Raw genomic sequence first — 16,862 nt, forward strand, 5'->3', positions numbered from 1 at the left:
AGTTAAAATTGACGAAGAAGGATAGGTACCCTTTTTGGTATATTTTTTAATGTAACATTTGCGAGAGGTCAAATTTTAATACCTACAAGAATTGTTAACAAAACTCTTAAAAATCACTAACTATGATACACTTGTTTTCTAACACTTTTCTCTTCTTTTTGGTTGGTAAGTTTCACTTTAAAAAATAGTTTTAAAAAATCACGTTTTTTCAAAGAGTTTTTTAACACTTGTTTTAGGTACTTAAATTTTGCCTCTTGGGAAGTTTACGTTAAAAAAATCCCAAAAGGAGTTTCCTGCTTCCATGTAAATTTTAATACTTTTTTTTTTTTCAAGTTTTTTAAAAACAAATTTTAATAGCTAGTAGCATAGCATAGCTAGTAGGGAGGGAGGAATACAGACCAGATCTATCTAAAAATTTGCAAACATTTCCAATGTAGGTACCTATTTGCCTTTGTATTTTTTGTAAAGGTAAATCATTGTAATCTTTGACAAGAATTCATTTCCGAGGTTACACAGCTGGATGCTACCGGAGGTTCGCAAAAATTGTCCTTTCTATATTGCTATGTTAAAAGCTTCCTTTGACCTCCCTTAACCACAGTGTAAATCGTATGGGGTCTCTCTGAGAAAGAGAAAAAGCTGTTTAAGGAACAACGATGGATAAAACCCTACGCTCCTTTGATTATTTTTGTCATGGAGACTATAATAGTTTCTCATCCTTCATGTACTGAGAAAAAAGAGGCCAAAAAAAATAATATTTGAATCAATGAGCCTAAGAAGACCTATTCTCCTTTTCTAGCATCCTTTTCGACCATCTGCAAATGAACATTCTACAAAGAATATATTAATTCCATTTTTTGTAGTCAGTTTTTTTTTTTTTACATGGAGGTAAGTATATTGTTAGATTAAACAGGAGGTGAAAATAGAAGCGTTAGGAAAGTACCACATGGGCCATATTAGTACTAAAATCACTCATTCAGTGCCGACTGAAATTTTTAGAGTGTCACTAAATTTCATGCCAAAACTGAGTGATTGAAAATTTAGAATTTATTGAATCGTTTCCCTTTATGGGTTTGATTTTTTTGTTTGTAGATGAAATAAAATTGAATTGAATTTCTTTCAAACTCCATGCAATTTGGAACTACAATGTCTGGCTCAGTTTTGAAACAACGTATGTACCATAAATTTCCCTATGCATGTGAGTGTCTTTACAGATGGGCTTGAAATTGTGGTTCTTGATTGCAAAATGTAGTCTATTTGAATAAAATTGTATTATCTTATGTGCAAAAGATGCTTCTACTTTTTTTATTCTTTCTTCCTTTTTTTTCTCAGTTCTTTGGAAGATAGAAGAACTTGCACAGTTTCATGAAAAATTTCAATGTACTTATTGTTAATTCCTTCTACATGAAGTTAGTCAAATTGTGGTAAAGGAAAACAAAAATGTAGTAATAAACACTGTATTTGTTTACAAAAAATTAAATGAATATTTCTGGCGAAACATTCGCACTGAAAAAGGAAAAAGACAGCTTTTTAAAAGAAAAAAATAAGAAACAAAAGTAGAAACTAATTTAGATTGATTTGATGCCTCCTACCGTAGCATATGACATCCTCATTAGTAGAAAGGATCACTTGACAAGAAACGAATTTAAGAATTATGATGTATGTTTCCTCTTTAAAAGTTAACGTGGAACACAATTTGTACAAGGAAAATCATTGAAAGTAACTCCTAAAGAAAATATTAAAGTTTTTCAATGCATAGATCAAACCTCTTGTTCATAAAAAACACCATAATCTACTGCAATAAAATCGCACACTAAACATTACCACAGCAGTCTCTTTGGATGAAAATTTGGCAACCCCAATATCGGAGCTCCTACTCCGATGTTGCAAGTTGCTTACACTTTGAACAACATAGGACAAGGTAGGGCCACTACGAGATTAGGGGCTTGCCAGAATCACTTTAATGCAAGATTCAACTCAAATGGACTTTTGTTTTTCTTGTGAGCGGAAAATTCGAATTAGTTTAAACTACAGCTGGGTAAAAACGTTTGTACCATGGTTGGGAATTAATGTCAGTAATTTTTGTTGCGAAAAGTGTATTCTACATGAAATTTTGAAGAGAACAATGAAATTGAATGACAAATGAACAATGAATTGAGAACAATGAATTTTTGAAGAAAACATGTACTAGAATGCTTATATTTGTACCTTGTCTAGTGATCCGATCAAAAGAGGATAAAAAGAAGAGAAACAACATGAAGGAGCTCTTATCTTCGCAACAGTACCAAGGAACGTTTTAATTGTCATTGATTTTTAGTACCTTTTATTTTGGTTTGAACCATTGCAAATCAATTTAGGGGCTTGGAGGACAAGCCGCATACAAGCAATTTTTGAAAAAATGGAGATATTAATGATTTCAAGTAAAACTAGTCTTAATTCATATTCTGCAAAAAATTTGCTCCAAAATTAAAATTTTGAAGCATCAAAAAGGCAGTTTGCACTTTTTTTCCGCCATAAAGATACATGTGATTTCAAAACTTCAAACATGTCAACAGTGAAACTACCAGACCTCGTACCTCGGTTTGCGGCGTCACAGACTTTCTGTCATACTTTACTTTTTGGATAGAAAATGACTCTACGTGAATTCTTGAAACTTCTGTGATTTTTCTTCTCTGTGTGATAAGAAACATGTGAAAACTTCAGAGAATGATATTGGTTTCTCTTCTCCACAAAAAGAAAATGGGGGAGGATATTTTTAAACATCGCAAACGAGATACGTGGTCTGGTAGTTTCGCCATCAACGTATTTCTCGAAATAGCAAAAACTGCACTCATGGACCTTGTCTTCTAAGCCCCTCAATTATGCAGTATATTGCAATTCCATGAGTCAAATATTGCAAGAATGAAAAGCCACTAAATCGGTCCATCAATTCTCAAGGTGTGAGATATTTATACTTGAGAGGAGAGGAAAATTTTCTGATCTCGTTTTTACTTCAACCAAAGCATATTAAATACTTGAGGAAGGAAAAAAAATATGATTTCTTAGAAAACATTGAACATCAGCAGGTTTAAACCTTGTTTGATATATGCTTAAACTAACTACATTTTGGTTCTGCCTATTTAAACACTCAATCCTTTTATTTTTGAAACGTTGAAATTTAGACATCCAACCTCCTAAGAGCAAAGTCTTCGGTTTAAAGAGACATGGCTCATTTTCCTTAGAAATTTACTCTTCTATGATAAATCCTGACTGTTTTATACCCATGATCAAATGTTAGTTATTTTTCCTCCTGTCTTCCTGAGAAGAATACGTCGGGTTGGAGGATCTGTATGGTCCAAGTTCCTGACTGACGTTTAAAATCTTCGAGTGAGATTTGACTAAGAACTCTGTAAATAAAGAATAACGAAGGATTAATTGATAATTCTCAACAAGAGAATAAAATTGGAGAATGAACTAAAAATCATGGACCAGAATCAGCCTAACTATAGATCTGCCGTCTTTAGCAAAAACGCCGTAACTCCATTGAGGATTTTTTCAGCTTATTACTGACGAAATGTTTCATTACTGAAAAACCAACGTCCATTTCAGTTTTAATTTCAAGATAAGTGCAGCAAACCATTGAAAATTTGACTTTTCAAAATGAAGCATCATGGTGATCAACAGTATGTGTGCAAGAAAAATATAGAGTCTTGATAGAATTTACGGCGTTTTTCCTATGGACGGCAGAGATGTGTCCCTTCCTGGTTTACTTTTTTACACACAGAAACATGCAACATTCTGACTTGAAATTGTGCGAGTTCAATCTTTAAAATCTAAGGGAACGGGAAATGCACCAGAGAGTTTTAAGGCATTACATACATCATTTAATCTTCTAAAAAAAAAAGGGAAAAAAAGAGGGAAGAAAGGGAGGAAATTAAAGTTTTGAAAACAATTGGGTTGATTTTTGTCTCAATATGAATCATGTATAAGAAAAGAGGAATGATGGACTATTCCTTGCTTAGGTGAAGATTTTCAATTAAACTGCATCATACAAGAAGAAATCACTCCTTTTGGTTTGATTTAGAAACAACCCGAGTGCAGCAATAATTTTAGCCGAGAAATAAGCATTGTCTACGTAATATCAACAAAACATTGGCACAGCTGCAGTTATTCACACAAATATCAGTGAGTCAGCACTACAATAGCACCTTCAATATTGTAGACATACTTCAAATGCTACACCATTACACAGACCTTCCGATGTGCAAATTGCCTATACAGCAGCTGCTAGAGTTTACATTGTGTTTGGAGAAGTGTGCCATGCCATTAACTCGCCATTCACTGGTCGGGAAATCAAGCACATTTTGCAGGCCTATGAAATTCTTGCTTGCTAGACAATCTCCAGTATAATGCTCCTAGTTAATTTCAAGGCTCATTATGGAAACATTCTAGTTAATAAATTGAAGAAGTAAGCTGTTCTATGCATCTATACATTTTCCCAGTTTTGTTTATTCTGTCTTTTTAAAGAATTGTAAAAGATTAAAAAAAAAAAAAAAAATACATTTAGAAAAATTGGTCAATGTAAGTACCTTTGGGCCTGAATTTGTTGTACTTGAGTTGGCAACACACACAACGACAACTTTCGTAACTGGATTAGGAGTGATCGATGAATGCGGTCGAATGTGTGCCACTGGTGCATTGAAATTTGACTGGAATCGAACACCACTAGCTTGTGCTGTTGCAGGAGTGGCTTGCTGCAAACCCTAAGGAAAAAATAGAGAGTCTCAAAATTCAGTTGAAGGATTTGGGATACGAAATAATAGAGACCATTTTCCAGACTTGGGTGAACATGTCAGTAACTTTTTCTCCCCTTTTTAAAAACCTGGTTTTTTCCCAGCCCGGACATTACAGAATGCATAGTCAGTCTTTCCCTTCTTCCTGACTTTCCAGGTTTCCCTTTACACTTGGATTTTCTATCTTCCTGAGTTTTCCTGATTCTCCTGGGCTTTATTTTCTAAATCAAAAGAAACGTAAAAATAGACATGACTGAAAGCAAAGTCTCCGTACAGATAAGAAGGGGATTGAATTTCTGAGGAAAAAATACACTACAGACAGAAGGAGGATGCCGCAGGGCTTAGTATCAAAGTGTGGTAAAGTAATGCAAAAAAATGTAATCTTTTACGGAAATACACAGCTCTCTCAGTTTTCCCTTTTCTTGCCCTGACTCAGCCAGCTTTCTCAGGTACTTGTATTTTTTTTTACTTTCCAGGTCGCACTTTTTAATGAGCAATGCATGATAAGTTTCATAGTTGTTATTTGCTGTAATAACGTAAAAATACTTATAAAACTTACAATGTTTCCAGGAGTTTGAGGCCGTGAAGATACAATGACATACTTCTGTGGATTGTTCGCCAAGCTGACGGGTCTGGTACCAGAGTATACCATCCTAGTTGGATTTGGCACACCTGCTGAAGTATTAAAACACTCAATGAATGACTAAATATTGTAAAATTGAATCTATTTTACAGTTAACTCAATTTACTTAGAGAAACAGCTTTACTACTTTGGTTTTTAAAGAGAAACCATCGAATTCGTTTGATTCCTTGTCCTTGAAAATTCTTCACTGAGTAGTTCAAGAGACAGGTGATAGCAACTCCTTAGGGCCCATTTATGCATGTGACTTCTGCCATTTGTCGCCGACCGACACAAGTCACTGCGGCTTGTCTTCGAATCGCACGATCCATATTTCTGCCACAATGACTTACTGAGGCATCGTGTCTTTCATAACTGATGGACCCACAGTTATCATACTAGATTGTGCCCCTAATGCCGCTGCAGGACGAAAATGTACCATGCGTGAAGTGCATCCATGCGGTTCTGAGTAGTTACAAATCACCAGCAACACAGAATTGCTGGCGGTTTCTATCTACCAGCAATCTCAATCTAAAAACCGTCATGACAATATTGCCACCGGGATTTTTGATCACTCGCATATAAATACCTCTACTGCCACCCTTGTGGTTAGAAATTGCGAAATTCTTTGCTGCTGAGGTGACCAGGATAGAATTTGCATGCATGAATCGAACCTGAATAAGGTGAGGAATGTGAACTTCTTGAGCATATTTCTTAACACAATACACTGTAGACATTTTGTACTTATGATATGAGTAAAAATTTATTTTCTTAAGAAGGATATTTGTCTTTTCAATTTATCTATTGAAATTTTTAATTATGTATTTGAACTTCCAGGAGTTGCAAAGCTTGATGGCACTTGAGATGTTTGATATTCCTACTCTTTAAATTGTCGCCCTCCTGACAAAAGGACGTAACTGCACTTCCCGATGAACACCGTTGTCCTTACAGCTCAATGCTTTCTTGAGATCATCTCTAGGTGTAGTTATGCCCGATTTTGTCGGGAGGGCAACAAAGTGTAGTCATTTACTGAATTTCCATTCCTGTACACATGATCACATCCTGAAAACTGTTCATTTGTCAGTCAACAACTTTACAAACTAACCAGCAGCAGGATGTATGATAGAGGAGGTCGTTGTGACAGCGGCAGAGGTAACTGCCGGAGTTGGCATGGAGGCCTGCGTTCTTGCTTTGATGACAGAGGCTTGAAGAGCAGGCCCAAGGCATCCAAATTCATTCCTGTAGTCATCAATGAAATCCGGAGGTGATTTTGTTACTTTTAGGATAGGAGTCAATACTTTCTGAAACCAGAATCAATAAAAAATTTATTATAGCTATCCTTCCCAAGACAAAAACTGGAAACAAATTATTATTTCGTACCATTCTACATTAAATTATCTCTGATATTGACACCGCTCTAAAATTTAAAGAAATTTTTTTAATACGATTTCAACCTGGCGCAACATATTATCAACCATCAAAAATCAATCTAAATTTTGATGTTGCTAATGACATCAGAGGTATGCGGCCAATAAGAATTGTTCTACTTCTTCCTTCAACTTTACGTACCTTTCTTTTTGATGACAAATCTGTTTACACATTTTATAGATCAAAAACACGTTTTTCACATTAACATAGAAGGTGCATACAAATCTGAGTTCAAGACAATCTCAAGATCGTACAACTCTCTTATTTCTCAATAACTTAAAGAGAAATACAAAGGGAAGTTAGCCAAGCCGAGAAAGATAATTGCCATGAGAGTTTCTAGATGGTAAAAATAGAAAGGAAGAGGGAACGATAGATTGAAACAAGCATGTTTGCATAAATTTATTAGTTAATACTCTTTCTTAATTATAAAAAAAGCAAAATCAAAAGAACCTCCTGTTAGATAAGTGTGTCTCTTGACCTTTTAGTATTACGGCAATAATAGGTATGTAATTGCAGGATAGACATTGCTATGTCATTGATATCTTCACCTCAACAGAGGTAAAGACAATAATGGGGGGAAAATGATGTGGGGACGATCTGCACATTAATTGGGCTACAGAAAATCTAATTTGGGTACTCATATAGTTGAAAAAGTAATTATACTGACCACTAGTAAATGTTTTATGTGACCAGCAGAAATTTTGTCAATATTGCTAAGGGAAGGTCCGTCAAGACATGATTCGATTCTGTCTGCTACAGTCTTGACTCTTGGTAAAATGAACACTTTTATCACCTCTGTACCTAATTCAGAAAGACCTGTAAAAAAGAAAAGAGTAAACCATGTAAATGTGAGTGGGAAAAAACCTGTTTAAATGGAAGCGTTAATAGAATACCACATATTTCTAGTTACTAGGGACATTAAAGATCTTATTCATATTAGACATTTCTGGGCATTTTTTGATTAGCTGGATATTTTTAACTGAGTAAAGTTTCTTTCAGTAAATAAATCATTGTTGGATTAGAAAAGACAAATTGCTGGCAATTTTGAATTAAAGTTTTCAATAAATTTAATGAATGAACTTTATTAATAAATTAACAATTTAGTTCTGATCAGGGGGTTCATGATATTACAGAAACTAGAGATGGGGGGGGGGGGGGGGCAAGGTCGTTTCTTCTTGTCTTGTAGATGATTGGAGTGGATAAGTGTAATTGAACCAATTGGATAGATTGACAAGAGAGGAGATACTTAAGTAATGATGATTAAAAATCAAATACGTAAGTAGTAGGAAGTATTTCCCCATGCCAAATTTTATGCTTAAGTTTTCAATAAACAATAATAAAAAAATTAAGGAAAACGTACCATTTTCATTTATAATTTGTACTTAATAACTTAGTTTTCTTATATCTTGAGCAAATTTTATTCTTCAACTCGTGTTCACTCTACACCAAGCCTATTCTGGCTCTAAGAATTGACAGTCGTAATTTTCTATGTTGAACTCGGAAATACTAATATACCAGTTAATATTCATCTAACTTTGAGATTACTGAGGTACTTAGATACAATACCTTGTAATGCTCCATACAAAGAAGGCAAAGGGGTCTCAATGTTTTGAAGAGCTGATGAGAATATCCGTGTAACTCTGGTTTGGAGATTGTTCGTGGAGGTGTGGAAGTGTTTACAGATTTGCGTCATCAAACGAGATGCAAAATCTCTTAATGCCCAATGATTGTCAAGCTCAGGACGCATACATAGCTGCTTACTAACGATGCATGTCAGCACCGATGGTATTAATTCATGAAGCTGAAAATGAAACATAATGAGTAAGAACCTTTACTATACTTCTCTCCCACATTGTGCGATTTGACCTCTATTTTCACTTAAAATGACTGACCAGTTACAAAGTTTTTTTTTATCATTTATGATGCACCATGACAATCTTCGTTGGGGTTTTTTCCATTGGTCACTTTAACTTACCTTCCACTTTCAATCAAGCTCGAAGCAGCATAAATCTGCTGGGAAAAATAACTTTTACAACAAATCGTAATAGGAATAATTTTGAAAACAGTTTCTTTTTCAGTAAAAGACAGTGTATAGAGATTGTCTCTCCTACAAACTTTATCTGAATTCTAATATTTATTCAGCGGACTTTAAAAGCTCTAAAATATTAACAACCAAATATTATTATATTAAAATGCGCACACAATTGACAAATTCCTTTGAAAGTGACCACAATTCAGAACTAGTGCTCAAGCATTGAACAGCTTTCAGAATTTTGTTTGAGTGAAAAGACTGAAGTTCCCCAAATTTTCCCCACCTATCAACATATGACCTCCATTCCTAGTTTCAACATCACTGCATGGTCAATAAAAGAAACAACCTTATGAAAAATAATATTAGATATTTTCAAGACAGCTTACATATTTCTCGAGGTACAGCGAAGGGTTGTCTAACAGGGCTTTCACCATCCTCATCAGATAAATCAAGAGGGCAAGGTTGTTTTGAACAACATTGACTTTAACACCTTCAGCAATAAAGGTGCACATTCGTGGAAGCATTTCATGAAGTCCAGGATCTGAGGCTAAACTTTGCAGAGCTTCCTAAAAATTAAAAAAATAACAATAAAATAGAATTACTCTCGGATGAAAGCAGTTTGCAAAATGGAACCAAAAAATACTTGCAGGAAAGTTGGTGTTTAATTTACTAGGAACTAACTAGAGCTCATCTCTTGAAGTACCAATGACCCTACCACAGTAACAGCCCATATGAAAAGTGAGTAGATTCATATATGGAACTTAAAAAAAGGGAAACCATCATTTAAATAGTTAACATGTTGGGCCTATGACTCAAATTCCACATTCACAATTTCCATTTCCACATCCAATACACTGATTCCTCTAAAATATAAGTTACTTTTGTGACAGCAAGACTTTGTAACGCAAGTCCATGATCCTGCAATGGGTATTTTTTGGCTTTGCAAGGGAGATTGTGCCTACAATCTTCATTGGAGGAGTAAAAGTAACAGGTATTTTAAACTTTTTGCCCTTCTTGAATCATTATTTTATCAAAATAAAAAACGCCTGAGAAATAATTTTTCTACGATCATTTTTTTTTCTCAGAAGTTCACGTTGCTTGTGAATTTTGAATGGAACTTAAGGCATGATGGAGGACTTAGGTGCGAAAATTGGCTTTTCCATGAGAATTTCCTTTTACATTTTTACTCTTCACTGGGAAAGAGTGATGTAAAAAGGTGGAAATTTAACTGAATATCCTTCATAATTTAACAATATGCCCTTTTTGCACCCAAGTACTCAATTATTTTAACATGACTCTTGAGGAGTTTGGAGTTAGGTTGCGCAAACAATATACTTACAGCCCTACGACCTTCATCTGATCCAACGCAGGCTTCAGTAATTTCTTTATAGTAAAGCTGCTGCTCCACAGACAGTTCGTGAGTGGCAAGTTGTTTCACATGAACTGTTTCTACATTGCGTAGTTTTTGGAGTTTCCTAGGAACATAGGTTTGAGGATAAATTATGAGCTAGGCCAAAAAAGTGGTTATTTGTAATTAAAATCCAATCCAAGATATCAAATTCTCAAAATTTGGGAGAAGAGAGGGGTTGAATTAAAAAATTTTAAGCCTGTATCAAAATCCAACTAAAGAAATTCTGGACATGGATGAGATTTGAGTCTTGAACCTCGAAAATAAGGATCGTCAAACAAGTGGGAGTGATTTAAAATCTTTAACTGAATTTTTCTCAGAATATAAATTTTGTGTTTTAAATTTGAAAATAACAGCAATGAATGTGCTTAAATTTTTAATGTTATTGGGCTGAATTTGATCAAAATAATCCACTTTAAGTGTGGCTCCAATGCCTTGATTTTTATTTATTGAAATTTAAGGGCCCTTTTGCTATAGTTGGTCATAAATAGATAATAAATTGAAGAATGATGAGATACTGTTGTGACACTTCAGGATTATTGTTTCAATCCTACAGGCGCCATGTGCCGTATGCGCCTAAATATTCTGCTTTGGCACCTAAATAATTGGAGCCTCAGCCAAAGTTGGCACAAAAATATACATGCGCCGGTATCAGTAATATTCCTCAAAAGTGTGATTAGCAATATCAGTTCATCAAAGATTGTATCCACTCTGCAGCGAAAGAAGCCCTAGGTGTTCACAAAACCAGTAATAAATACCAGCATCCTTACTGGTGGGATGAAGAAATTGAAGACGAGATAAATCTTAAGAGGCAAAAACACCTTATATTTCTGTCGTCTAAAAAGACTGAAGATAAAGTTGCTTACAGGAAAGCTCAGTCTAAAGTTAGGAGCCTCATAACACGGAAGAAGAATGAAGCTTGGGAAAGCAACTGTTCTAGAATTAACACCTACCTAGGGGGGAGAAAAAGTGCTGAGAGCTGGAAGTTAATTAAAGGTTTACATAGAGACATGAAGCGCGACATCGTTTCTCCGATATCACTTAAAAAACTGGAGGATCATTTTAAAGATCTTTTGACGGAAAGGCGCCCAGAGTTTCGAGACAACAGCACGGACAACGGAAGAATGAACAACTTGGAGATCCACACTTGTGACATAATTAAAGCGGTTAAAGAGCTAATTAATGACAAAGCACCGGGTCCTGGTGGGATTCCTGTCGAGTTGGTCAAGTACGGGACTGCCAAGCTCTTTGAGTGCCTCAGAAAACTGATGCAACAATGCATCAGGGGTGACGAGGTACCAAGGGAGTGGAAGGAGTCTTGGATCAAGGCCATCTACAAAAAGAAGGGAAGGAAGGACGACTGTAACAACTACCGGGGGCTCTCAGTGACCGGGACAATAAGCAAAGTGTACGGGAAGATACTGAAAGCGAAGATCGAGGACGAATGGCAGGATCACGAAGCAGAGGAGCAGGCTGGTTTTAGAGCTGGCAGGTCTACGATAGATCACCTCTTTGTTATTGTCCAGGTCATTGAGAAGAAAATGGCCGTAGCTCAGGAACTGCATTTAATTTTTGTGGATCTCCAGAAGGCGTATGACAGCGTGCCGTTGGTGAAACTTTGGGAGGCCTTGAAAAAATCGAATTTTAACGGGGGGTTGATTGACGCTGTTCAGCGATTTTATAAAGGGAGTTTTACCAAAGTTAAGTGCCATGGGGGGTTGTCAGCGGGATTTTATGTGACTAAGGGTTTAAAACAGGGATGTTGTTTGTCGCCAACATTATTTAAAATTTATCTCGAGTGCGTGCTAAAAGAATGGAAAAAGAAATGCTCTGGTATGGGTGTCCCCTTGGGTGATCTCGAAACTCTGTTTACTCTGTGCTTTGCTGATGACCAGGTGGTGGTTGCTCAAGATCAAGATGACGCGGAATAAATGATGCGCAAGCTAGTAGAAGAGTATCGGAAGTGGGGTCTGGAAGTCAGCATATCCAAATCTGAGAAGATGACTTTTGGCGGTGATCAGCAAAGCATTGAGTTGGAGGATGGGCAGCAGATCAAAGGCTGCGAGCACTTTAAGTACTTGGGAGTGCGGTTGACCCAGGATGGAAGGACGGATCAAGCTATCAGGGAAAGGAACACCTTAGCAAGGAAGGCTATAGCGATGTTAAATGGAATCCTCTGGGATCAGCGGATTTCCAAAGATAACAAGAGGAGGATATACAACGCTGTAGTCAAAAGTATATTAACATACGGATGTGAAGTTTGGCAGCTGAAGAAACGGACACAGGATATGCTAAGAGCAACGGAGATGGATTTCTGGAGAAGGTCAGCAGGAATTTCTAGGAGAGATCGGGTCCGTAATGATAGAGTGCGTCAGATAATGGAAGTCGAAAATGACATCGTGTTCGACGTCATGACCAAACAACTTGTTTGGTATGGTCATGTCAATAGGATGACGGAAGAGAGGCTGCCAAAAAAGATGCTTGATTGGGTTCCTCCTGGGAGGAGACGTAGGGGACGCCCAGTGAGAGGTTGGCGACAGGGGGTGTTAAATGAGATAAGAGATTGTCAACTCCCTGATGACCTGTGGGAAGACCGAGCTTTGTGGCGATTAGGCGTCGCACAGCGCCAAAGAGCGCTATAAAAAGCGACTCATATATATATATGAGATACTGTTGTGACACTTCAGGATTATTGTTTCAATCCTACAGGCGCCACGTGCCGTATGCGCCTAAATATTCTGCTTTGGCACCTAAATAATTGGAGCCTCAGCCAAAATTGGCACAAAAATATACATGCGCCGGTATCAGTAATATTCCTCAAAAGTGTGATTACAATTGAAAGAAATTCGATCCTGCTGCGTTGCAATAAATCTGCGAACCTGCAAGGTTATTTTTAACATTAAAAATATCCATTTCGTCCACGATAAATATTGGTTGTTCCCTAAAAATGGGTCATTTGCGTGAGAGACTCCTGCAGATTTTGACGAGATTCAAACACTGTTCAGCATGATTTTCAAACAAATATTTGTAAAAATTAAAGCATTTAAAAAAATAAATAGGTAAATAAACAAACAAAAGAATAAAATTTTTAAGTTTCACAAAAAGATAACATGAACTCACCCAGTTGTGGGCTTCCCAGTCTTTTCTTTCTCTTTGTTTGACTTCAACTTTGTGATAGGATCGATGCTCTCGAGCTTCTGCAAGTCTTTGGATATTGGGGGAGGGTTTTCAGGAATTGTGGGCTGCACACCATCAATGCACAGCCAATGTGCTCTGATGGAGGGTGCCAGAGGTAGCTTTGACATGGGTCCGGAGATGATTTCATTGAGATCAAGATCCTTCTCTTCGATGAAATGGAATTCACGAACACCGCCTGATGCAAACCGGAACGGTATGTGGTCTGAGGTGTGGTAGCCATAAGTTGGCTGAAATAAAGTAAAAAAACCATGATTAAAACAGGACAGCTACTATACCAGGAATGCATATTTTCTTGGAAAAGGACAAGTGTGCAGTGGCTATTAATAATCTTTGTCAGAGTGTCTGATCAGAGTGAGATCATATCACAAATCATACAGATGTTCAACGCGCTGCCCTGGAGTGTGAAGCTACACTTTCGCAATGCTGACCTAACGTCGTTCTTTATGGAGCTGCGTGCTTTCTTAATCGAAAAAGCATTCTTTAACCTTCAGGAACTTGTAGGCTACCTAGTATAATTTTACACTTGTACCATATGTATATCTCTGTTCACCATGTACCGAATAAATGACGTGTGCCATAGCCTCGGCCAGAGGCTCAATTGTACAAATTATAAAATAAATAGGTAAATAAATAATCCATTGAATCTTTATGAATGTCTTTACTGGTTCTTAGTCCTAAACTCTAAATATTTAAAATTATATAATCGACTAACTGTAGCTAGTCAGTGGACCACTAGACAAGGTACGAATTTAAGCACTCTGATACATGTTTTTAACCAGAATTTCATGTAGAACACGATTCTTGCATCAAAAATTACTGAAATCAACTCCTAACTAAGATATTGATGTTTTAACTCTACATTACATTGTCTACAGGAATTTTGAATTGCCCAGTCACAAGAAACTCAATATTCTACGTGAGTCAAATCGCGCATCACAACGGTTTCCGCAAGCTTCTCAATCGAACATTGTGTCTTCCCCAACCTTTAAAGTTCAAAGAGTAAACAATTTGCCATAGCTGAGCCAAAGCGTCAAGATTGAGGCTACTATATTTCCATATTGCAGAAACTGCTACGGTAACGTTTAGTGTGCAATTTGACTCACACAGACCATTGAGTTTTCATGAGCGGAAGGTTTGAATTCACGCATCAAGACACCTTAAATATCTTGGTTAGGAGTTGATTTCAGTAAATTTTGTTGCGCGAATTGTGTTCTACATGAAATTTTGATTAAGAAACATGTATCAGAATGCTTAATTTCGTACATTGTCTAGTGGTCCATTATTTTACCACTTTCTATCTTAACTCTTATGATATTAATTAATTGATCCATTGTTGCTTCTACATTCATTATTTAAAATTTAAGCTAATTGTATATGTTTCCTGTATTGGAAGCTTACAATGAAATAAATCTTTAAAAAAAAAGAAAAAATTCAGATTTAACATAGGTAAATAGTTTCCACTAAAACGCTGGTTAGGGAGGGCAGGGGAGGGATGGGCTAAATTATATTATTAGTAGAACCCAGATTCGTCATGCGTTAAAATCGATCTTAAAAGGCTTGGAGTTACAGGGCTTTTCAGGGCCCCACTCCATGATTTTATAAAGATTCTTTTGTGAATCTCACTTCATTTAACCCATTTGTCTCATAAGACGAGTATACTTGTCAACGCGCGCCTAGGACATAGCTCAGTGACGAGTTAAATTGTGCCATCAGTCCGCGGCAATACACTTACAATGCCATCCATCGGAAAAATGAAAAAAAAAAAGACCAAAACAAACTCGTAGCAACGTTGACAGAGAGCGCAAATTAACTCGTTAACTGAGCTATGTTCCAGGCGCGCTCAGACAAGTATACTCATCAAATGAGGCGAATGGGTTAAACCCAGACTTTTCTTAGAATATATCACATTCTTTAGTCCTCGATTAATTAAATCTACGGTCAAAATAGTCAGACTTGGTACATTACCTCTATATTTTTTATTTTCAGTGCATTATCAACATCTGTTGGCATCAATTTCTCTCTTTTAGCATGATGCATGAATTTTGTAGCATCCTGAAAGCATAACATAAAATATTAATAGTTTTCAAATTTTAAAAAGACAGTCTAAAAACTTTGATTGGAATGTACTACTGTTAGAGAAGGACAGCAGGAAAACTTAAACACAAAGGTCCTTACTTGACATGATAATATTTCATTTCGTTTTTTTCCTTGAGGCAAGACGAGTTCAAGGCATAATTTTAAACCATGTCTCCTTGCAGCTAGGAGTGACCTACAAAACTAAAAATATATCTGAGGTTTAATAGGTATTTTTATCTTGAAAAGACCAAAAAACTAGCGGAGAATACGGTTGAATGATCTCATAGTAAAGAATATATAATTGAAAACAGCTGCAGAGGTACCCCCTCGTAATATTTCCCATCTTCAAATTGAGATTTTGTTCTAAGGTAAAATCGGTACATATGGGTGAAAAATTATGTATACGAGGCTATAATTGAATGAACTTGAAAAAAGCTGTATGTAATTATTGATCTGAAATGGTCGGGACATTGCAGTTGGGTGAATTTCGGCTCTAACAAGAATATACTTGATCACAGTTCATAGCGTTGACACCATTCTAACATTCAGGAAAAAAGCCATGGAAATGGTCCGTTTTCTTTACACAAGGATAAACTAGAAGAACCTTTCGACTTACCTGTAAAAGAATCTTGAGTCTATATGATATATCATCCGCTAATTCTTTGGCGCCATCATCAGGTAGGTTCATAAGTCCGACACTTTCCGCAATAACTTTCATAGACTCTATAGAGAGTGAAGTACCATATCCAGGGTCCGCTTCAGCCATGATGGTCAAAGATCAAAATGACTGTTTATTAAGCAAAAGTTTCTGGTTTGTAAACATCAAATTATGAGAGGGTTTGAAGAAATTTTAAAGCGTGAAAGAACACACATACAAACACAACCACCTGATAAGTAGGTTCTGAAAGTTCTGATCATTGTAGTTTGAAACTAAACGATAAAGAATTTGAAATTTCAGCCGGCTGTCGTTAAAAACCTGTCGAGAAAGTTAGTAATGAAATTGTAGAGCTGAAAACTACGAGATTGCCAAAAAAAACGAAAAAGTCGGAAAAAGTACAGGTAAATATTTATTTTACGGCCGAAAACACAAACTTAACCTCAACGGAAATTCAACGCGAAAACTTCGAATATCATCAAACATCGGAGAACACGTCAGCGTTGTTCGTTGGTGATACGTCATCATCAAAGCCCGCGCGCGCGAAGTTCAAATATTTTCAAATTTTTTGGCGCGCTCCGAAAGTGCGCATGTTTATAAACGTTACTATTCAACAATGTGTTTTTTTGACTCTGCTTGAAATTAGATCATATTGACAAATCGCACATGAGACGGGT

At 36.4% G+C, this 16,862-nt stretch overlaps 1 protein-coding gene across 2 annotated transcripts; it reads right to left on the minus strand.

The window, feature by feature from the left end:
• Positions 1-1,440: 1,440 nt before the first annotated feature.
• On the minus strand, positions 1,441-16,634 carry Taf6 (TBP-associated factor 6). 2 transcript variants are annotated; one of them, XM_072297694.1, is made up of 11 exons: positions 16,147-16,634; positions 15,420-15,506; positions 13,377-13,681; positions 10,188-10,323; positions 9,235-9,414; positions 8,383-8,617; positions 7,484-7,632; positions 6,494-6,689; positions 5,329-5,441; positions 4,566-4,739; positions 1,441-3,383 (listed from the first exon to the last, which is right to left on the minus strand). In XM_072297694.1, the coding sequence occupies exons 1-11, from the start codon at positions 16,294-16,296 to the stop codon at positions 3,375-3,377; spliced, it is 1,734 nt and encodes a 577-aa protein (XP_072153795.1). In that variant the 5' UTR covers positions 16,297-16,634; the 3' UTR covers positions 1,441-3,374. The 2 variants fall into 2 exon arrangements, with proteins under 2 accessions (XP_072153795.1, XP_018897545.2); XM_019042000.2 differs by having other exon boundaries at positions 5,329-5,444; positions 16,147-16,633.
• Between the last annotated feature and the right edge of the window lie 228 nt (positions 16,635-16,862).

Source organism: Bemisia tabaci, chromosome 3 (assembly GCF_918797505.1).
Source record: "Bemisia tabaci chromosome 3, PGI_BMITA_v3".
Taxonomy (NCBI): domain Eukaryota; kingdom Metazoa; phylum Arthropoda; class Insecta; order Hemiptera; family Aleyrodidae; genus Bemisia; species Bemisia tabaci.